At 42.1% G+C, this 19893-nt stretch overlaps 1 protein-coding gene across 1 annotated transcript; it reads right to left on the bottom strand.

Annotated features, from left to right (window-relative positions):
* Window positions 1–109: 109 nt before the first annotated feature.
* LOC135258578 (solute carrier family 49 member A3-like) lies at window positions 110–15662 on the bottom strand. The gene is made up of 9 exons (XM_064342046.1): window positions 15126–15662; window positions 10582–10740; window positions 5130–5414; window positions 4593–4664; window positions 4266–4382; window positions 3587–3739; window positions 2990–3147; window positions 2335–2447; window positions 110–1488 (listed from the first exon to the last, which is right to left on the bottom strand). The coding sequence occupies exons 1-9, from the start codon at window positions 15276–15278 to the stop codon at window positions 1334–1336; spliced, it is 1365 nt and encodes a 454-aa protein (XP_064198116.1). The 5' UTR covers window positions 15279–15662; the 3' UTR covers window positions 110–1333.
* Between the last annotated feature and the right edge of the window lie 4231 nt (window positions 15663–19893).

The raw sequence follows: 19893 nt of genomic DNA, 5'->3' as shown, positions 1-19893 counted from the left end.
TAGTAGCTCATACAAAAATCTTACACCATTTAAATTGTACCATGAAAATTCCCCTCCAGTGTATATATGTGATTTGTCTCAAAGTTGCATTGAAAAAAGTACACACGTATTGAAAAAACACTTTTATTAAAGAGCTTGGAACCGGCCAGAGATACATACATCCATGTCATGAAAATTATAAAACAAAACAAGCTTAAGAACACAATAAAACACTTTCATATGCAAGCAAGTGATGACAATATGGGGGAAACAACTACAACTGTATGCAATTAATTGAGTTTATACTTTTACATTTTTGGTTTTGTGCAACAAAAATGTGCAAATTTCCAATCCATTTTCCAAATGAACAATTTTGGAACAGATGTTTAGGCTTTACATCTCAATAGCTCAGAATGTAAAATGGCAAAGGAAAAAGGCTGGGAATTCACACCAAGTGTTTCACATGCAATTAAGAAAAGTATGGATCATATTTTGAGTAGCAAGTTAATGGTTCACTCAGAAGATTAAAAACTGGTACACAATTAATCAAATTTGATAAAATTACAAGTATAAAACTGCTAATTGTTTATATTTAAATGATTTGCCATTTATTTTTTAGAAAACACAGCATTAAAAATACATGCATTTATTTACATTAAACAAATTTTAAAATAGTTTTCATTTCAAGCACTGAGATACCTGTAAAAGTAATCGAACAAATATAAATGTAATAAAAATCAGTGAAAAATCAGTGTTTTAGTCCAATAAAAACACAACTAGTAGCTCATGAAGTACCATATTTAAAAAAGTTACAGTGCACATGCAGTGGGCTTGTTTAAGAGGTAGATGAACACACCCATGCTTGGAAATAATGCTGCAGATTCCAAAGGGTTTTGGATTAGCAGGGGAGTACACTAATCCAGGCCACAGAATGGTCGAGGTGCTATTACACGTGACTGTTAAGAAGCCAGTATACTCAAAAAGACCAAGTTAATGATCCTGTGTTGTGCAAACCAACTTGGAAAAATCTTCACGCCAAGTTTGTGCAGCCCCCAAAGGCTTCAAGTGACATAAAACGAAGAACATGGAGTTTATATTGAGAATGCTGACAGCGACATGTTCGTCGATGACTCTTCCTTAAAAATTTTGTCGTTTGGAATTCACTGCCTACCTACCATCACACCAACAGGGCACCAAGAACCTGGGACCCTGAACTGGTGTAAAATGAATCAGTGACCTGGTGCAGTCAAATAACAATGAGCAGCACAGCAGTTCTTAGAAGATACGTTCACTTTCCTGAGGTCAGTAGAGAGACACGTGTCCAATGAGGTAAAGTTTCCCCCTGTACATTCTACTACGTCTCTCTGGTGCTTTGCGATCTCCCCGGCTCCGTTTCTGTGGTGATGATGGCATCTGCCTCGGCCCGAAGCCTTCGGTATTCAGTGTGGAAGAAGAGGACGAAACAGCAGGTTCCCACACTCCACAAACCAGCCATCACCAGCACAGGCACTGCAGAGAAACCACACAGCTGTACATCAACACCCTCATGACCAGTACTGGCAAGGCAGAGAAATCACAGCTGTGCATCAACACCCTCATGACCAGCACAGGCAAGGCAGAGAAATCACAGCTGTACATCAACACCCTCATGACCAGCACTGGCAAGGCAGAGAAATCACAGCTGTGCATCAGCACCCTCATGACCAGTACTGGCACTGCAGAGACCACACAGCTGTACATCAACACTTTTGTTACTCTATATTTATTACATTATTTATTATATTACAATAAATATAGAGTAAAAATGATGATGATGATCACCATCATGCTACGAATAATCGTCATCATAATAAATACATAGAGATCCAATCATATGCAGAAATGGCCAATTCCAGAATGTTCTTAAAGGACATTTATGCTTAGGCTTTAAATGTATTTATTATTATATCCATTAGTATTCTAAGTTAAAAAGAAGAAACAAAATCACTGTATATAACAGCAAGGGGCTCGCGTGTCACAGAACTATAAAGCTGTGTTATATACATATCCAGTGTGACTGCAGCTGAATTTGGGAATCACTTTTTTTTTTTAAATTTTAAACAGAGGCTGCAAAATATCTGTAAGAAAGCTGTTTTGGGCAGTCTGGGTAAGGATACAAGCGGGACTCCACATCTGGTGGTGCGGTGTGGTGCGCACCCAACCACAAATCACAAATGACAGGCCCTGGTTCGGTCAGCGGTTTTTGGTCTGTGGGGGGAACCATCGGGCCCGCTAACAAGTCTCAAAACCACAAAGCTACAGCCTTCCTGACTGGCTGTGACATAAATGCCGCTGGTAGGACAAGGACAGCCTTACCTCTCCAACTCAAGCCCTGGCTTCCTCCAGTTCCACATGTGGAGAAAGGGGAGTCTGCTATTGGCTTGGTCAGCGCCTGGAGAATCACCATGTAGATGATGGATTGGATCTGCCTATAAGAATCCAAACAATCAGTGCCTTTGCTTATTAAACAGTCAGAGAAAGATTTGGTGTCCATGCAGACCAGGGTAAAATGCTTTATTTTAAATGCTTTAACCCTGTAGACACCATTGAAAATCTTGCAGATAACGGACCAATTTTATGAACGTGCAGAACAAGAATACAGTACATAAGACATGAACCACTGTTTGGGTACCCATTACTTTACATTACATTACATTACAGGCATTTAGCAAACGCTCTTATACAGAGCGACTTTTAAAAATTAATTTATTTTTTTTAACATAGCATACCCCTAGTCAAGAACAGAGATATCAAACACTGGTTCTGGAGGGACACAGAGTCTGTTGGTTATTTTGTGTTTTCTTTTCAATCAGTGGGCAATTTAGGCCTTGGTAACAAGGTGTGTGACCACTTTAGCCAAGCAATGACTGAAATGCCACACTTAAATGCTGAAACCCAAACCCAAAGCAGGCCAAACGGTAAGGACCAGAGGCCCGTTACCATAGCAGCCTGTCACCATAGTAGCACGTACCCTGAGATGAAGAGGAGGCCGGAGGAAGACGCCTCTCCCACAGGATAAGAACTCTCCACTGACAGTTCCATGGCAACAGGGTATAATGAAAACCCGAAAAATCCGAAGAGCGAGCACAAGACAGCCACGGCGGCTTTCTGGTCACGCAGCTGGGACACCTGGAAGAACATTTCAACATGTTTTAATGCCATTTAATGCACATTCCCATCACCCCACACGGACAGCAGAAGGAATTTCACCAAGTACATCACAGAGTCAACCAGCTAACTTTCAGATACATTTGGGGAGGAAAATGCAGCGACATACTTTGTGAAATAATCTCAGTGAAACTTGGAGTCAATTAAATTCATTGTTAGAGCTAGGGTTAGGGCTAGTGCGGTCCTTGTGTGGTGTGTCATGGTGAAAGCTTGCTACATCATTGGAGAAGGCCAAGTGCATCATGGGGAAGGCTTGGTGCATCATGGGAAAGACGTATTGCATCATGGGAAAGGCCTGGTGCATTATGAGAAAGGCCTGGTGCATCACGAGGAAGGCCTGGTGCATCATGGGGAAGGCCTAGTGCATTATGGGAAAGGCCTGACACAGATGGGAGCTCACCACTGCAAAGCCGATGCAGGCTAGCGCACAGAGGGACATGCCTAGCTTGGTGGCCTCAATGAACTTCTTGCTGCGGTCGACATAGAACCCCAGGAAGGCGGCGCCAACCACCCCAAACAGGATGAAGAGCGCTCCACAAATCCCCGCAAACTCCTAGAATGGGATAGAAATTGGGTGTTGGGTATTCTACAGCAGGGATGAGAAGGCTAGGAACTTACCCCCAAGTCCCCCCCCCCCCCAGGCCCCCAACATGCTGGTTTCCATTACAACCATAATTCCATCCCCTGAACTGTATTTTCTTTGAACCACACTGTTAGAAACACATACGCATGCCATGAAGAAGAAATTCAGCATTCATATTGCATGACTTTTTATCAGTCAGATCAACCAACACTTTCCTGTCATGTGCTATTAGGCAAATGGCTTAGACAGAGGTTTTATTTTTTAATTTATTAAATAATTGACTTTGAGTATGTATGGATGTGTGACTGTGTTTGTGCATTGTTGGTTTTTTAATCAATATCAATTTCTGACTGGAAGACATATGTCATTCTATGAACGTGCACACATACGTACATGCATGTGTGTGCGCATGTATGTGTGTGCGTGCTTGTATGTGGCCGTGTGTGTATCTACGAGTGTATTTGTGCGTTTTGGAGTAGTCAGAGGAGTTCCTTACATCACTGTATCCTTTAACACAAAGGATCTGGTCCAGCACGGTTGAGAAGCAAGTGAACACAGCTATTCCAGATCCCATGCACAGCAGGAGAATCATATATGCCCTGTTCATCAACAGCTAGAGAGAGAGAGAGAGAGAGAGAGAGAGAGAGAGAGACATATGTAACACATGCATGCACACACACACACACACACACACAAAACCATTTTTAATGCAATCAAGATGCAACAAACAGGAATTAAATCTGGACATAAGGTGATGGTGTAATTTCGGTTCAGGTGTTTGCTCAGGTGGAGGCTAGATTATTCCAGACTCCTCAATACTCACCAGCTTAATACCCTGCAGAAACGGCTCTGAGTTTGAGCTCTCCGCGCTGGCAGAGGGAGGAGATGGAGGACGCTCCGATCCGTGTTAGTACAGCCAGGAGCAATCCAGCTTCAGTTCAGGTGGGAAAAAGTGTGGGGATTTAGAAGTCCATTGAAAGTATTTGTCTAAACACCAAGCCACCCCTCCCATCAGAGGATGTCAGGTCTGCCACGATTATGGGAGAAGATGATGCCACAGGTCCAATTGGTTAGTGGAAAAAGAAGGAAATCTTCTTTGCTACAGTTGGTAAAAACCAAAAATGCATTTCTTTGCTCAGTCACTCAACCAATCAATCAGTAGTAATCATGAATCCTGTGTTCCAACGTTGGATGGGCCACGGTCTAGACGAAGCATTGTTCAGTGGGAGAGCCTAATCTTCTTGGCTGGAGTCCAAAGGATGCACTTAGCCTAGTCAGCTAGTAAGATCAAGTCAGTCTGAGATCAAACATCCATGGTCCACTTGGTGGCCATGGCTGACTCTAGTACTTACCCTCTAACCCCACCCAGCCCTAACCAACACCCCCTCTGATTCTGTGACCCCCACCAACAGATCCCTGACTTACACATAGAGGCAATCATGTTGGCGGTGGCCCTCTGATGCTGAGGGAACCAGAGCGCAGCCAGCTTGGTGGGGGAGAAGATGATGAGGGTCTGCGCCAGGGCGCACAACGTCTGGCCTCCCATCAGCAGGGGGAAGTAGCGCACAGACTGCGGCAGGCTGTTCAAGATGCTGAGGAAACGCAGGCCACTCCCCACCATGTTCAGCCAGGACCCCAGGATGAGCTGCAAGCCCAGACACAAAGAGAACCAGTCATACATACTATAGAACAACCAACTAGTCAGTAGCCATACTGCCATAGATACTACAGTCAAACCAGATTGCAGTATCTATGGTAGTATGGCTACGTGCTGTCTAACCAGATGGCTTAGCAGCTAACCAGATGGCTTAGCAGCCAGTCAAACCAGATACTCACGTAGTCTGCAGCCATACTATCATAGATACTATAGTCTGACCAGATGGCCAGCAGCCATACTACCACAGATACTATGGTTTAACCAGATGGAAAAAAGCTATAGTATTGTAGATACGATAGTCTAACAGCATTCAAGAAGTATGGCACACACCTCATCACATTTTAATGCAGGAGAAGTTCACAAAGTCTGGTTTTGTCGGTGGAAACAATTTAGTTTGATTTAGTTCTAATTAGATTTGCCTTATGAAAATGAATAACAGAACATGGTACTGAAGGTTTTGTCCTCAGGCATGTCTCTTTATGAATTTTCATAAACCATAATATAGCACACTGGAAATGTCCTTTGCCAGCTAGAAACCTTTAAACAGGAAATACAGAGAATTGTGGTGGAATTAACCTGGTTACTACAGAGCAGAGGTTCCCAACCCTGGTCCTGGAGAGCTACAGGGCTGATTTGTTGTTGCACTAAATTCATCAATAAAAGTAGCTAGTCATACTCACATGGTTCCTTTGAAGTACATTTCTTTTTAATATTAAGGTGAAAATAGGACCCTGCAGCTCTCCAGGACCAACACCCCCCCAGAGAATCTCTGGAAGGCCCTTTGAGGCCCTGAGATCATATCACTTCCTCCTGACATGGGACCCACTTCCTGTATTGCAGCACATTTCCTGCATTGCACAGGGTTGCTGGGGGAGATGTGCCAAGACATCATTCTAAGGGTTTATAGTTTATCATTAACCACCGTCAATCAAAGCCTCGGTCGGCAGGGGCTAAAACGTGGCACCGTCACTGAGAACGCCAGCATTTCCCCTTTTTATCAGAGCAGTCATTCAACATGTGCTTGTATCCACAGCGACCCCTAGATTTACATAAAAAATGGCTGGGCAATGAGCAAATAAATGAGAATAAACAGTGGTCAAAAAGAATAAATAAAATGGATGTATTTTTTAACGTTTACAGAAGTTACTCACAGTTTGATTTCTGTATGCAATCATGAAATCTTGACTGTAGTTGTACCAGAACAGAACACGACATCAACATTCATGATTCACTTTTTTAAAATTTTATTTGCATATTTCCTACAACACAAGAAAGCACATTTTTTCTAAAGTAATAACAGAATTGCTCAGAATTTGACAACCAAACGATCAACCAGCATTACAGGGAGGTGCGCTCATTATGACGACTGTACGATGTGAAAAGCAGGAAAACACGGCGGGGGAGGGAGAGTAATTTTATACAGTTCAGGATCATCACACTGATGGACAGTGCCCTCGCTCTCATGCTGAGGAGCAGGCAGGCTTAATTACAGCATGCTAACTGTCTGTCAGTCAGTGATGGTGGGATCTCCGCTGCATGGTTATTCTGTGTGGCAGACAGCCAGGCAGGCACCCACCCAAAGCCAGGCAGTACAGACTGACAGCACCCACAGCCAAGCCGTATACAGATTGACAGCATCCAATGCCAGGCAGTGCACACTGACTGACAGCATCCAAAGCCAGGCAGTGCACACTGACTGACTGCACCCAATGCCAGGCAGTGCACACTGACTGACAGCATCCACAACCAGGCGGTACACACTGAATGACAGCATCCAAAGCCAGGCAGTACAAAGTGATGGACAGCACCCACAACCAGGCAGTACACACTGACAGCACCCACAGCCAGGCAATACACACTGACAGCATCCAAAGCCAGGCAGTACACACTGACTGATAGCACAAGCTTTCTAATGAATTTGAGCACAGCGGACTTCACAGGCTGTGACCGGGATCTGCAGCCTGATCCTGGAGAGCCGCAAGGCCTGCTGGGTTTTGTTGTTTCTCACCAGTTAACGGACGAGTTAAAGCTGCTGACTGCATGGTAACTTTGCCTCGCCTCGTTTCTTGTGTCTGAGTTGGTTTCTCATTTTTAAGCGAGGGCTGCAGAAGTCTATGGTATGTGCTTCACCCCAGGTTGCAACAGCTGGTGTTTTAGAACCCGCAATCACCACAGTAATCCCTACCACTCACCCCCATCCCAGAATGAGATTTTTTTCTGATTAACTAGAGAAAATGATTTTTTTCAGACCCAGATGTCTGTCTCAAACGGAGGCAGAGAACGAAGGCCCACCATAAGCCCACGCCTCGAGGGAGGTTTCATGCCCTTTTGACAGCTGACAGCAGACAGAGAAACGTTCAGCAATAAAGCCAACTGCTAAGGGCAGAGATAATTAGGGTATGGAAAAATTCGATATTTCTTGCACTGTAAAATAATAATAATAATTATTATTATTTTAAAAACGGTCAAATGATTGGCAGCGACAACTTCCAAACAAAAATCGTAAAATTAACATAAAATACAAATGAAGTGAAAAATAATAAAATTGCAGCAAATTTACATTAAAAGTTATACAGACAATCACCTTTCATTTACAGATGTTTCCTGATTTATTAAGCCCAAATACCTTCAATAAACTGTGATTGTCTGTATAATTTTTAATGTAAATTTGCTGTAATATTATTATTTTTTTCCCCACTTTCTTTGAACTAGGGTATTTTACCTGAATTTTACATTTTTCTTTGTTTTTGGTAGCCATTGCTTTTTTAACAATTAAAAAAAACCCTCAAATACCTTCAATAAACTGTGATTGAAAGTAATCACACATTCTAAAGATTTTGTGTTGTATGAGCTACTTTTGTTCAGTTCACCTATCTATAAAACCAGCATCAGAGTTGACTGAGCTATGAATTTTGGGTGATCCCATTGTCCTGGCACCGGATCACCCAATCACGCAACTCATTATGCAGGATAATGATGACTGCCTACTGAACACAGGGCCCAAGCGAGTCTTCACCGAGATCAGGAGGACCAACTGGATTCTCCGCAGCCGACAACCAATCAAGAAGCATCAGTGGCAGTATCTGGAATGCTGGAAGTTGCAAGTCGCACTCCTGTGGTCTCGAAGATGGCCGACCCGCATTCCGCATGACATAGACTCAACCAACCACCTTTCTCGTCTACCAGGGTAGACTGCTTTGGCCTGTACACAGTTAGGCTAGGAAGGCAACACAAAAAGCGATGGGGCATAGTGTTTAAATGCCTTACCACCAGGCGCGTCCACCTCAACCTGCTCCCTAGTATGGATACCGACTCCTTCTTGTAAGCCCTTCGTCACTTCATAGCAAGACGAGGCAAGACCTATGAGATCCTGTGTGACAGAGGCACGAACTTCTGCGGAGGTGAAAGGGAACTGTGGGAAGCCTTCACGGCCCTCGAACCAACCCTCCAGGAACAGCTGGAAAAGCAATGCATTGCTTTCAAGTTCAATCCCCCTCTCACCCCCCACTTTGGTGGAGTCTAGGAGCGGGGGATTAAATCTGTCTCCATGTCTCCATGTCTTCCTCAAGGACTCAGAAGAGATGTTGTCAACCGTCCTCATTGAAGTAGAGGGGATCCTGAATTCCAAGCCCCTGGGGTATGAGTCATCTGACTCAGCTGACCCAGATCTCATCACACCAAATCTGTTGTTGATGGGGCGGCGAGGCTCCTTCCTTCCGCAGGCCCTCTATGGTTCCCGTGATCTTCTGGGACGTCGCCGCTGGAAGCACAGCCAAGTGCTCGCTGACCATTTCTGGGGTCGGTTCACCCACAGGAACCTCCCCAGTCTACAGCTTCGCCAGTAGTGGCGGAACAACACTCCTGACCTCGCCGTGGGCGAGTCGTTGTGATCATCGACTCACAGCTTCCGAGAGCCCTCTGGCCCACCGGACATGTTACACGCATTTTCCCCAGCGATGACTGCAAGGTACGGAGCGCTGAGGTGCACATCAAAGGTAGCATCTACAAGTGTGCAGTAGCCAAGCTGATTGAGCTCCCCAAGATGCCTTGAGACAGAAGCCCCCAGTAGCACAGCAGGGACTTTTAGGTTATTGCATATTTGGGACTACACGAATCTGGGGGGCAGCTGTGTAAAATCCCCTGCTGCGCATGCACTGCGTGATTTATCCCTCCACTGACTTACTGTCTCACTGCACATGGACCAAATTTGTTCATTCATAGCTAGCGAAGTTGCGAGAGCAGACCGTCCTTGCTCGCACAATTTGTTTTGTTATGGTGTATGTCAGTGAAATAACACCAATTAAATTATTGAAAGGAAGTCTGGAGTTGGCTGCATTTGTACTGACCGACAAATTAGGTCAGTTTGGGTACCACCAGTTATCACCACGCAAATCATCTACCACAACCATTGTTCATAGAAACATAGGCTACTCGTTTCTAGCCTATTACAAAGTTCTCAAATTTTGTAGCCTGAGCCAAAGACTCAGTCTGTGAACAACACCTTTTCCATCTCTTCCATGCTCAGTCGGCTGTCATGCTTTCTAAAATAAACAGCAAGGTTTAGAGATAGCCACCAACGTGATGATAAAAGCAGCCATTTTCTTATTTTAGTTTATTATTTCTCTTATTGTTTCACCCCTAGCTATATTAGCTATGGAAATTAATGGTAAATAGTCAGTTGCATAGTAGAACTACTCTGTGTCAACTTGCAGAAATGGCCTACCATACTTATTTATTCTTTATTTATTTATTCTGTGCACACAAGTTTTGTTTACAGTGGTGTGTGGCTCACAAGTTCAGGTTTGCAAGTTTTCAGGTTGTAAAAAATAAAATGAGAAGATCATTACTGAGCCGTTTTCATAGTCCTACTACACAAAGAAGATCAGTTTAAAAAAAAAAAAACTGGTGCATGCATAAGTACGACAGCCTATTTTTATGGCAGCATATTTATTTATAAATTGATTTTTATTTGCAAATATAACAAAAGGCATTGTAAAGTCACACCTACAGAACAAATATCCATCATTGCACCTCATAGTAACATAAATCACACCAAGTATAAACTCAAAGCATGTACAAAGAGAGGAGAAAAGGAAAAATGTGCATCATTTTAGGATTTGAACCCATGCCTCCTCCCCCAGCCCCCCATACTCACTGAGATCCGGAGTCCCAGGGTGTCCAACATCCACGTGGTGACAAAACAAAAGGGAACAGCCACCACCATGTAGACCAGGGACAGCCAGTTGACCTGGTCCAGGGAGGCCCCTAGATACCTGGCTGTCAGATTTGCCACTGGAGCAAAACTCAGCCATATCTGGGGGAGGGAAAAGAAGGGGGGGGGTTAATCTCACACAGGAGGGGGGGTGGGGGGATTAATCTCACACAGGAGGGGGGGTGGGGGGGGATTATCTCACATAGGACGGGCTAATCTTACACAAAAGTTGAATGAGTTAATCTCACCCGTAGGAACCTGGGTTCTCTGTCAACGTAAAAATGAAGGGAAATACATTTAATTTAAATCACAACAGCAAAGATCACTCTGCTGATATAGGCCAGGCATCTAGCTAATACAGTTGAAAACAGACCAAGACTACCAGGTATCTAATCTGAAGGTGTTTTTAGTCATAAAACTTGATTAAAGCACATGCCCCAAAGTTAAATATAAAAACGATTTCTTGGTCATATGTGTAGACTTGCAGGGTGACGGGGCAGAGCACACCCCATACGGCAGACCGCATACCCCACCCAGCACACCCCATGATTTTTAGCACATGCACACTGGAAAATCTGCACATGGCCTTGATATGAGCTGTGTCCTTTGTCCCTCCCCCGATGTTGAAACAGAAACTACACCTATGGCATATTCCAAACAGTGACCCAGAGTCACAAAGCCCTGCCTCACAGCACTCAGCACTTTTCTGCAAGGCGGAGGGGAGGAAATGACAGCCAGTCCTCATGTGATACTGTAATTTGCGCTCATGTCACCACATAATGACCACAAACACTGCTCAGCTGTGCTAGAGGGAAGAACCTAGAGAAGTATGTGATGTCATAGAAGAACAGCAGGGTCAGGGTGGGTCTGGGCACGCTCAGTGTCCATCTGACACCATTTAGTATTCTGCAGTACCACTGGTCTGGGAAACCACCCACTAGTACTTCCTGTGTTTATTCCAGGGGAAACAAAGGCAAATTGTTTGCCTGCTTTAGCAAGATGCCCTTAATCTATACAATTTACATCAGCTTACAACTTCCATACATATTAGCAATTTACACAGCAAACAGTTTTAACACATTTTCAATTTACTTAGTTTGCAACATTAAAAAAATATTATCAGTTTATACAAGTTAATATTTACTAATGCAATTGGCAATCGCAGCCCCTATCTTAAAAACCTTACACACTGCACTACAGCCAGTGATTTCCCAAAATAAAATCACGCTTTTATCAAAGGTCATTATGACCACAACACCACTTTCTTCAAAAGATTAGTCCAACAATAAACTGTCACACTTGTTGGACATTGAAAGCTTCAGTTCTGAGAACAGATGGAGACCCTCTAATGACATTTTCACTGACTATAATTATGTTAAGCATCATCCACAGACCACTTCTTCAGTCATCCTGAGATTGATTATGACATCACAAAGCCCCATTACATCCTGAGATTCATTATGACATCACAAAGCCTTATTACAGTAACACAATCAGCCTGTTAAACCTCATAATATGAATATGAGATAGATGTAACATGCGCAGATGTGAGCTGGGATTTTTTTCAATTGCATTCTTTCCAAATGCTTCTGTTTTTCTGCAAATCTTGAAATGTTTCTTCTAGCAAATTATCTGGTTTCACGAGAATACATGCATGTTGTTTTCACGTGATAATGCATGCATGTGGGAAAAACACAAATTACCCCGTTACAAAGCTACACCGGGCCTGAGAAGGAAGTACAAAGGTCCCAGGGAAAAACCAAACCAACTTACGGTTGAAAGAAAAACCAAACAAACAAAAAATGTGCATGCATATATAGTCACTACAGACCACAATCTACATTTGGGCCTGGTGCCTGATGATTTAATGAATGAAAACAGCCTGATTGTATGAACAAACAATGGCTGCTTTTTGGACCCAAAAGTCAGCCCAGGCCTTGCATTTTTTCCCTTTCTTTCTGTTGTAAAGCATGCGACTTAAACGGCCAGCTGTTCCACACCAAAGCTGGCAGCACTCGACACTAAATGTTAACCGACTTCACGCAGCAGGTTCAGTAAGTGGCATGCGTGGAGTAGGGTCTACCTGTACGTTTTCTAGCTGTGTTACATAACAGACAGTCACAGGGACTTGCACGAATCACATGAGCTGTGCAGACTCTTCTCCCTGGGGAAAATGTCCAGAGAAACTTGCGTGAGCATGTTTGTGTGCGTGTGTATGTTTGCGTGTGCTTGTGTGTATGAGCATGTGTGTGTGTGTGTGTGTATATGTGTGTCAGTACTCTGTAACTAGGGAAATAAGAACAAAAACACACATGATTAAGAGAGCAGGGCCCTGTTTCATGTACGTCACTTAAACAGTCCAGGATAATTTGATGCGTATCTTATCAAATTATCTCATTAATTAAATTTGGGTTTACATCGTTTCACAAATAAGAATTACAATTTGATTTGTTATTCTAGGACTGAATCATCTCAGATAACTGTGTGCACCCGCTCAAGCAGTATTTTGTAATACTCATAATGTAACCTATTTTTATTTAATTTTTTTGAGGTTATAGATCACAACATTTTCACAACACTGGAGAGGGAATATTGTTTCACCTCTAAAGATCAAGAACTCATCAAAAGAATGCAATCCTAACCGGCAAATAAAACACAGCCAGAGCACCCAAACTGAGTGAGGAAGCCTGGCATAATTGCACACAAATTAAGAAGGCCTATGCTTATATAAAGACTTTAATTCACTTGGTTTCTGAAAATGTCACCACACTGAAGCATGAATCACACTGAAGCATCTTATTTTTCAGCGCATATGACAGCAAAAGGCACTGGTGGCAGGACTAAGTTAAATATAAAAATATATTTCAAAGATAGCTTCGTTATTGATATTCTACATTTTTAACTAAGTTATGTACAAGGTAGTGGTTAACCTCATAAGACATTTGGAAATGCAATTAAAACATTTATTTATCATTGATGATGTAAATATTACCATTGTGAAACTACATGTACTGCAAAGTACATCTTTACATGCACAGAAACCTTTCTTACGCCAAAAGTATGTGGACACCCCTTCTGCATAAAATCAAGCATACGGTCATGCAATGACCATAGACTAATATTGGCAGTAGAATGGGTCATACTGAAGAGCTCCATGACTTCAACACGGCACTGTCTTAGGATGCCACATTTCCAACAAGTCAGTTAGTCAAATTGCTGCCCTGCTAGAGCTGCTCCAGTCAACTGCAAGTGCTGTTCTTCTGAAGTGGAAATATTTAGAAACAACAACAGCTCAGTCGTGAAGCGGTGAAATGTTTTTCCTTGGCCGAGCAGCCACACACAACCCTAAGATCACCACGCGTAATGTCAAGCGCTGGCTGGAGTGGTGTAAAGCACACCACCATTGAAAACTGTGGAGCAGTGGAAATGTGTTCTCTAGAGTGATGAATCACATTTCATTATCTGGCAGTCTGACAGACAAATCTGGGTTTGGTGAATGCCAGGAGAAAGCTACCTGCCCAAATGCATAGTGTCAACTGTAAAGTTTGGTGGAGGAGGAATAATGGTCTGGGTCTGGGGCTGTTTTTCATGGTTTGGCCTAGTCCCCTTAGCTCCAGTGAAGGGAAATCTTAATGCTACAGCATACAATGACAATGACAACCACACCAAACACCTTTGGCATTAACTGGAATGCCGACTGTGTCTTTGGGTAGCGTAGCTAGCTTCAGAAAATCGCAATTGGGCTTAAGTGGCGAGTTCACACCATACTTTAGCTGATAATACTCCTCAGCCCAGTTGTCTTGAAATGGTTGCCAAGTCAGTAAGATCCACATTCAGCTGCAAGCACCAATGTATCATTTTCTGTTAAGTTTAACAATGTATGCAAAGAGATGCATTTAAATAGACATTCGCTAATTATAAAAACAAGATGTTGGTTTATTTATAACCAAATTAATACTGTTTTTCAATCATATAGTCATTGAAATGGTCATTTCATATTACACAGACCTCTCTTTCTCTGTCGTTGCCTGACCTCTCTCTCTCCTCCCCCTCTCCTGCAACACCTCCCGATCTCGTTCGCGATTCACTTCCAGCTGAACAGCATGTATCACAGTAAAATGTCCAGTGTTATTTTAACTTCCAACAGTGTTCATTCAACTCTTAACGGATAACATTTCGTCCCACTCTGGAATGATGGACCAAATGTTATACATTACGTTACATTACATTTTTTTGGCAGACGCAGAATAAATATATCTGCCAAAAACTGAAGTAACACTCGACATTTTACTGTGTAGTCCAGTTTTAACAAATTCTAAATCTGCCGACCCTACCGCACGCATGAGTCACCAAAGGAAACACATGACAAACATATAACTCATACACGCCCTAATTTAACCATGTTGGTAAGTTGTTCTCCAGCTTTCAAGTTCACTTTACTACCTTAGATCGGTGAAAAGAGATCGGTGAATAGAGTGGCTACTTACCACTGCGTTTGAACAATTCAGCATGCAGACTACTGACAGAATGAACCACCTCCTCTTGTACACTTTGAAACCCCCCAAAAGGTTTTTCGTTTCTTGGCTGGGATCGGCATTGTTACCAACTTCTTCGGGGCCGAGATCCCAATTAATTTCCATTACTTGAGCCTCGCCGAGTCCACCAACATTTGCGAAAAGGGGGAAAACAATGCGGGGGTTTCTTTTATTTGTAAAAACTATTAAAATAAATAATAAATATAATCTTGTTCCATTACGTCTATCCAGTACCTAGTGTAATTTTAAGAAGTTTACTCCAATTCCATTGGCAAAGTAAAAGGCTTTCTGATTTCCATATGGCTCGACCGGCTTCGCAATGCAGGGCAGGAAGCAAAGCGAACTCTCAGTCCTCGCGTATTAAACTGAATGGAGCGCGGAGGTTGCTCTTGTCGTGTGACTATGGCAAAAAAACCTCTTTGTCTCGCCAAGCGGGATTCATTTCAAAGTCATAGTGCCTGTCGTGTTCAGTGTTCGCTGGGAGAGTCTAGAACAGGACTTCACTATTAATATCGGTCATGGGATCCAACGCTGTTTTTTATAAAGCCAGTCTCTTGATCAATGGTTGGAAACAGGATTTAAAAGTCGCACAGGCATCTCCCTATAATTTAACACAATGCATGTTTGATTAGATGATTGAGTCAATGAACAGTTATCGTTAGTCGATATTGTAATCACACAAGAAAGGTAACCTCTGTCTTAAGAAATCATTTGCCTATAGCACATTACAAAAATGAAAGCGTTAGTTGATCTGACGGATTAAAAGTCATATGATGCAAACAATTGGACATTTATTCTTCATTGTTGTCATAGCTACAGCCTATTTCTGAAACAATGTGGTTTAACTGATTAAATAACCCCTCAGGATTAGAACAGTCAAATGAATAATGATTCACAGCCCATTCAATTTTCTGGGGTTGCAGTTGGAGTGGTTGGAGAAAAACACAGGCTGGTCTACACGAATTGCTTCCATGCTGAATAAAGTGGCCATAACCTTTGTGGGAAATAAATATTGATGTACTCAAAAAACACAAGCCCATTGCATTGGGAAAGATATGTAGTTAGAGAGCACAGGCCCAGTGTATATGGGAAAGGAATGTATTAATGAGCACCAGCTGTCTCCTCCCTGACGTATCATCCGGCTAGCAAAAGAGGAAGGATGCAGGTGGACCAAGGTCGACCTTAGCCATAAGATTAACAACCGGCAGCAGGGAAGCGCGTCATATTAAAATAGGTGCGATTATAACAAACACGTAATACACACATAATTTCTGCCCTGCTAATTAAGCTGTATACAAGCATATGTGTGGAACTAACGGAAGCTTCTGCCTTTTCCGGAAAATGTGTTGTCAGAATATGTGATTAATGATAGAAGGGGGAGGGAGATTCAAGTGGGAGACGAAGACTATCATTTTTTTTTAAAATAAGGAAGGAAGGGGCTGATAAATAATGGTGTCCGACAATTGGGAAATAATGGTGTCTGAAAAATGAGAAACAATGATGTGTGGGAAAAGAGTAAAGTAAAATGATGTAAGCATGAGGGACAGTCCAAGCTTGAGCTCCACAACAGGAGGAGCTAAGATAGGATAAAAGGGAGTGTTCGGCACCAGAGGAGTAAGTCTTGTATGTCTTGTATGTCTCGTATGTCTGTGTGTGTGTGTCTTGTCTGTGTGTGTGTGTGTGTGCGTCTTATGTGTTTTCTGTGAAGTGTCTTGTGGAATGCTTTGAGACAGTTTGTATTGATATGTGCAGATCAGCCCGGGTTCTTGCATGTTATCTTGGAATTACCTGCAATAAATCCAGTTGCATCAGACTCTGTGAAGTGTATATTTTGAAGAAGTATTCAACAGTGTGAGGAGAACACCCAGCTCGTCTGGCCCAGGCTGGGTCCTGTTTTTCCCCACACCTTTGTGTGTTTTTCACTGCCACCTCTCACAGTTAAAAAAAAAAAAAAAAACATTTAATTGAAAAATGTTGCAATATTGTGATAAAGCAGCCAGTTTAGGCCTTGGTTTAGACTGGATTGACCTTTTTGCCAATCATTGACAATCAATGAACCGTCTGCTGAAACACAAGAGCAGTTACTGTGGCCCTTCAGGACCAGTGGCCTGTGGTCCTAGGCACTGAATCACCACCTCCATATTTTATTTAGGTACTTTTTTAAAAATTGGTTTTACCCAAAGAGAATAATAATTCGATTTTAAATATGATGCTCATAAACAGTAAAATGTTCAGTTTTAACTCAACTTGTTAATTCAACTCGTAACAGATAACATTTGGCCCCACTCTGGAGTTTGCATGCATCTATGACTTAATACAACAAAATAAACGTTTTAAAATGTATGTAATGCTAGCTTCCCTGGCTAGATTGGCCGAGTGGCACAGATTGCCATGTCAGCAGAGCCTGCCAGGGGCTACTGTCTCCATTTAACTAATGTGGGCAGTAGTCATTGATTATCCTGTATCCTGCAGTGCGGTGTGGTTTAATGGTTAGGGATTCAGGGTGGTAACACTCTGGATAAGTCATTTTGATTGTGTATTTGACATTGATTGAGTGCAACATTTGTTTAACAGTAACAATTGGCCAGTCTACATATTTAGCCTGAATATAGGCTACTTAAAGTAATAATCTCGAAGATTTTCATTAAAATAAATGTCTGTTAAGTCACTATCTATAGCCAAATTAGGTAAAACAATGGTGATTAAGCATATTATTATATTAATTTATATTATTATTATTATTATTATTATTATTATTATCATTATTTATGATTAAAGAACTGGGTGTCTGTGGCGACATTCCCGGCAAAAAATCACAAGCGGCGCATAGTTAGTGACGCGTTTTCCATCACCCATCAGTGGTTGGTCCGCCAGAGAGGGTAGGCGGTGCTAACGCAACAGGCACGCTCTTCAACTCACTTGTGTGTGAGCGGCGTACTGTTTTTTCCGGTGTCTGCCAGCATTACAATAACAGAGAGGGGGTTGGGGGGGACGGTTATGGAACACTAAAAAGTTTTTGTGTAACATGAGAGGTTATATTATTTGTTTATGTAGACTTCGTATTACATTTGATGATAATGTAACGTTACTAAATTACATAGCTATTTGCACAGCTAACGCTAGCTACTGGACCATGTCAAGAAAGGCAACATTAGTTTAGACGACGTTGCGCACAGTATCCATCTCTCATATCAGGTAACGTTGCGTTAGCTAGCTAGCGAATGTAAATAACACAATCTACTGTCAGCTAACAATTATAAAAAAACGTTAGCTAACGCTACCGACTGGTACCGACCTCGCAAACTGTCTCTCGAATGCAATGCTACCTTGTGCAACGTTGCAGTGTAGCTAACTAAAGGCCAGTTCAGATCAATGATTCGCAACGAGACTGGGTGCAACTTGCAAAATTCCAAGACGTATGATTGTAAACGTTTTAAAACTGCACTTGGCGATTTGACAAGGTGGGTCTTTTGAGACCCCAGGCAATGGCTTCAGACGCTCTGCAACTAACCAGTTCACACCGCTGCAATTTTCTCTGTAACATTCTGAAACCGTTTTGTCTTGTTACGAATCATTGATCTGAACTGGCCTTAACATTACCGTTATTTACGTTGTCATCAAGTTCATAATGATCGGAATAAAGCCGGGGTATAATACGCTTCCTCATATGTTCCTTCAGCCTTGATGGCCTTTTTTGATGAAACAAAACAAAGGTGGAGCAGCTTAAAACAATCATTTCAGTAAATTTACTGTGCAAAATGATAACAAGGGTGTAATTTTAGTTTAAATATTGGGGGAATGTCCCCCTGTTAGAATTATTTTAGTAACAACTGTGAAATGATAATTTCTGGTGAATTCTAAATCTGGGAAAATACCAGATTACTGATCAGTAAGGCTGGGTGTTAGTCACGGAAAAGTTGTTTAAAATCATGGAAAACTGACACAAGCAGAAGAAAGCACGGAATTATTTAACTTCAGTTTATTAAATTAATGAATAGATCTCATGGGCAGCAGTGGGAAAAGATTTAAATAACACGCACATCTGTAGCAACAATAGCAAATGCTTGAAGTTTCAAAAAGTCAACATCCAATTGCCCGGCTGCTATGAACAGAGTGAAGTACATTGATAGTACATTGCTCCATGCTTTGTAAAAAGTTGTGTAAGTCGCTCTGGATAAGAGCGTCTGCTAAATGCCTATAATGTAATGTAATGTAATGATAGGCTGGTGAATTTACTCACTGCCATAATTCACTGCCGTCACGCCATCTGCACTTTGAAAAAGCTCGCTCAAGTTATCTGCACCGAGAATGTTACTGCACATTCTACGTTACTCTTCACAGTAACTTGATTGTGATGCAAATATACAGCAAATAAAGTTACTTGCACTTTCAGTACCCCAAATAAATAAATATATATCCCAGCGTACATTGGGCGAGAGGCAGGAATACACCATGGACAGGTCACTATCTATCGCAGGGCACACACACCGTTCACTCACACATTCATACCTACGAGCAATTTAGAGTAATAAATAAATAAATAAAAATTTCTTGAGTGAAAACAGTCTTTTCTGATGTTGAACACTTAAGGCTTTTTATTGCTTTTAGTTGCTTTCTGATCAGATGGAGTGACATTAGAACAGGGTACATAATCAAATGTAATGCCCAAGATTACAGTGTGTTTGTATTGCCAATGATATCACTGCATGCAGCGTGTCAC

Source organism: Anguilla rostrata, chromosome 7 (assembly GCF_018555375.3).
Source record: "Anguilla rostrata isolate EN2019 chromosome 7, ASM1855537v3, whole genome shotgun sequence".
NCBI classification, from domain to species: Eukaryota; Metazoa; Chordata; class Actinopteri; order Anguilliformes; family Anguillidae; genus Anguilla; species Anguilla rostrata.
Note: the sequence above shows the minus strand (reverse complement) of the source record. Positions and strands in the feature narration are given on the sequence as shown.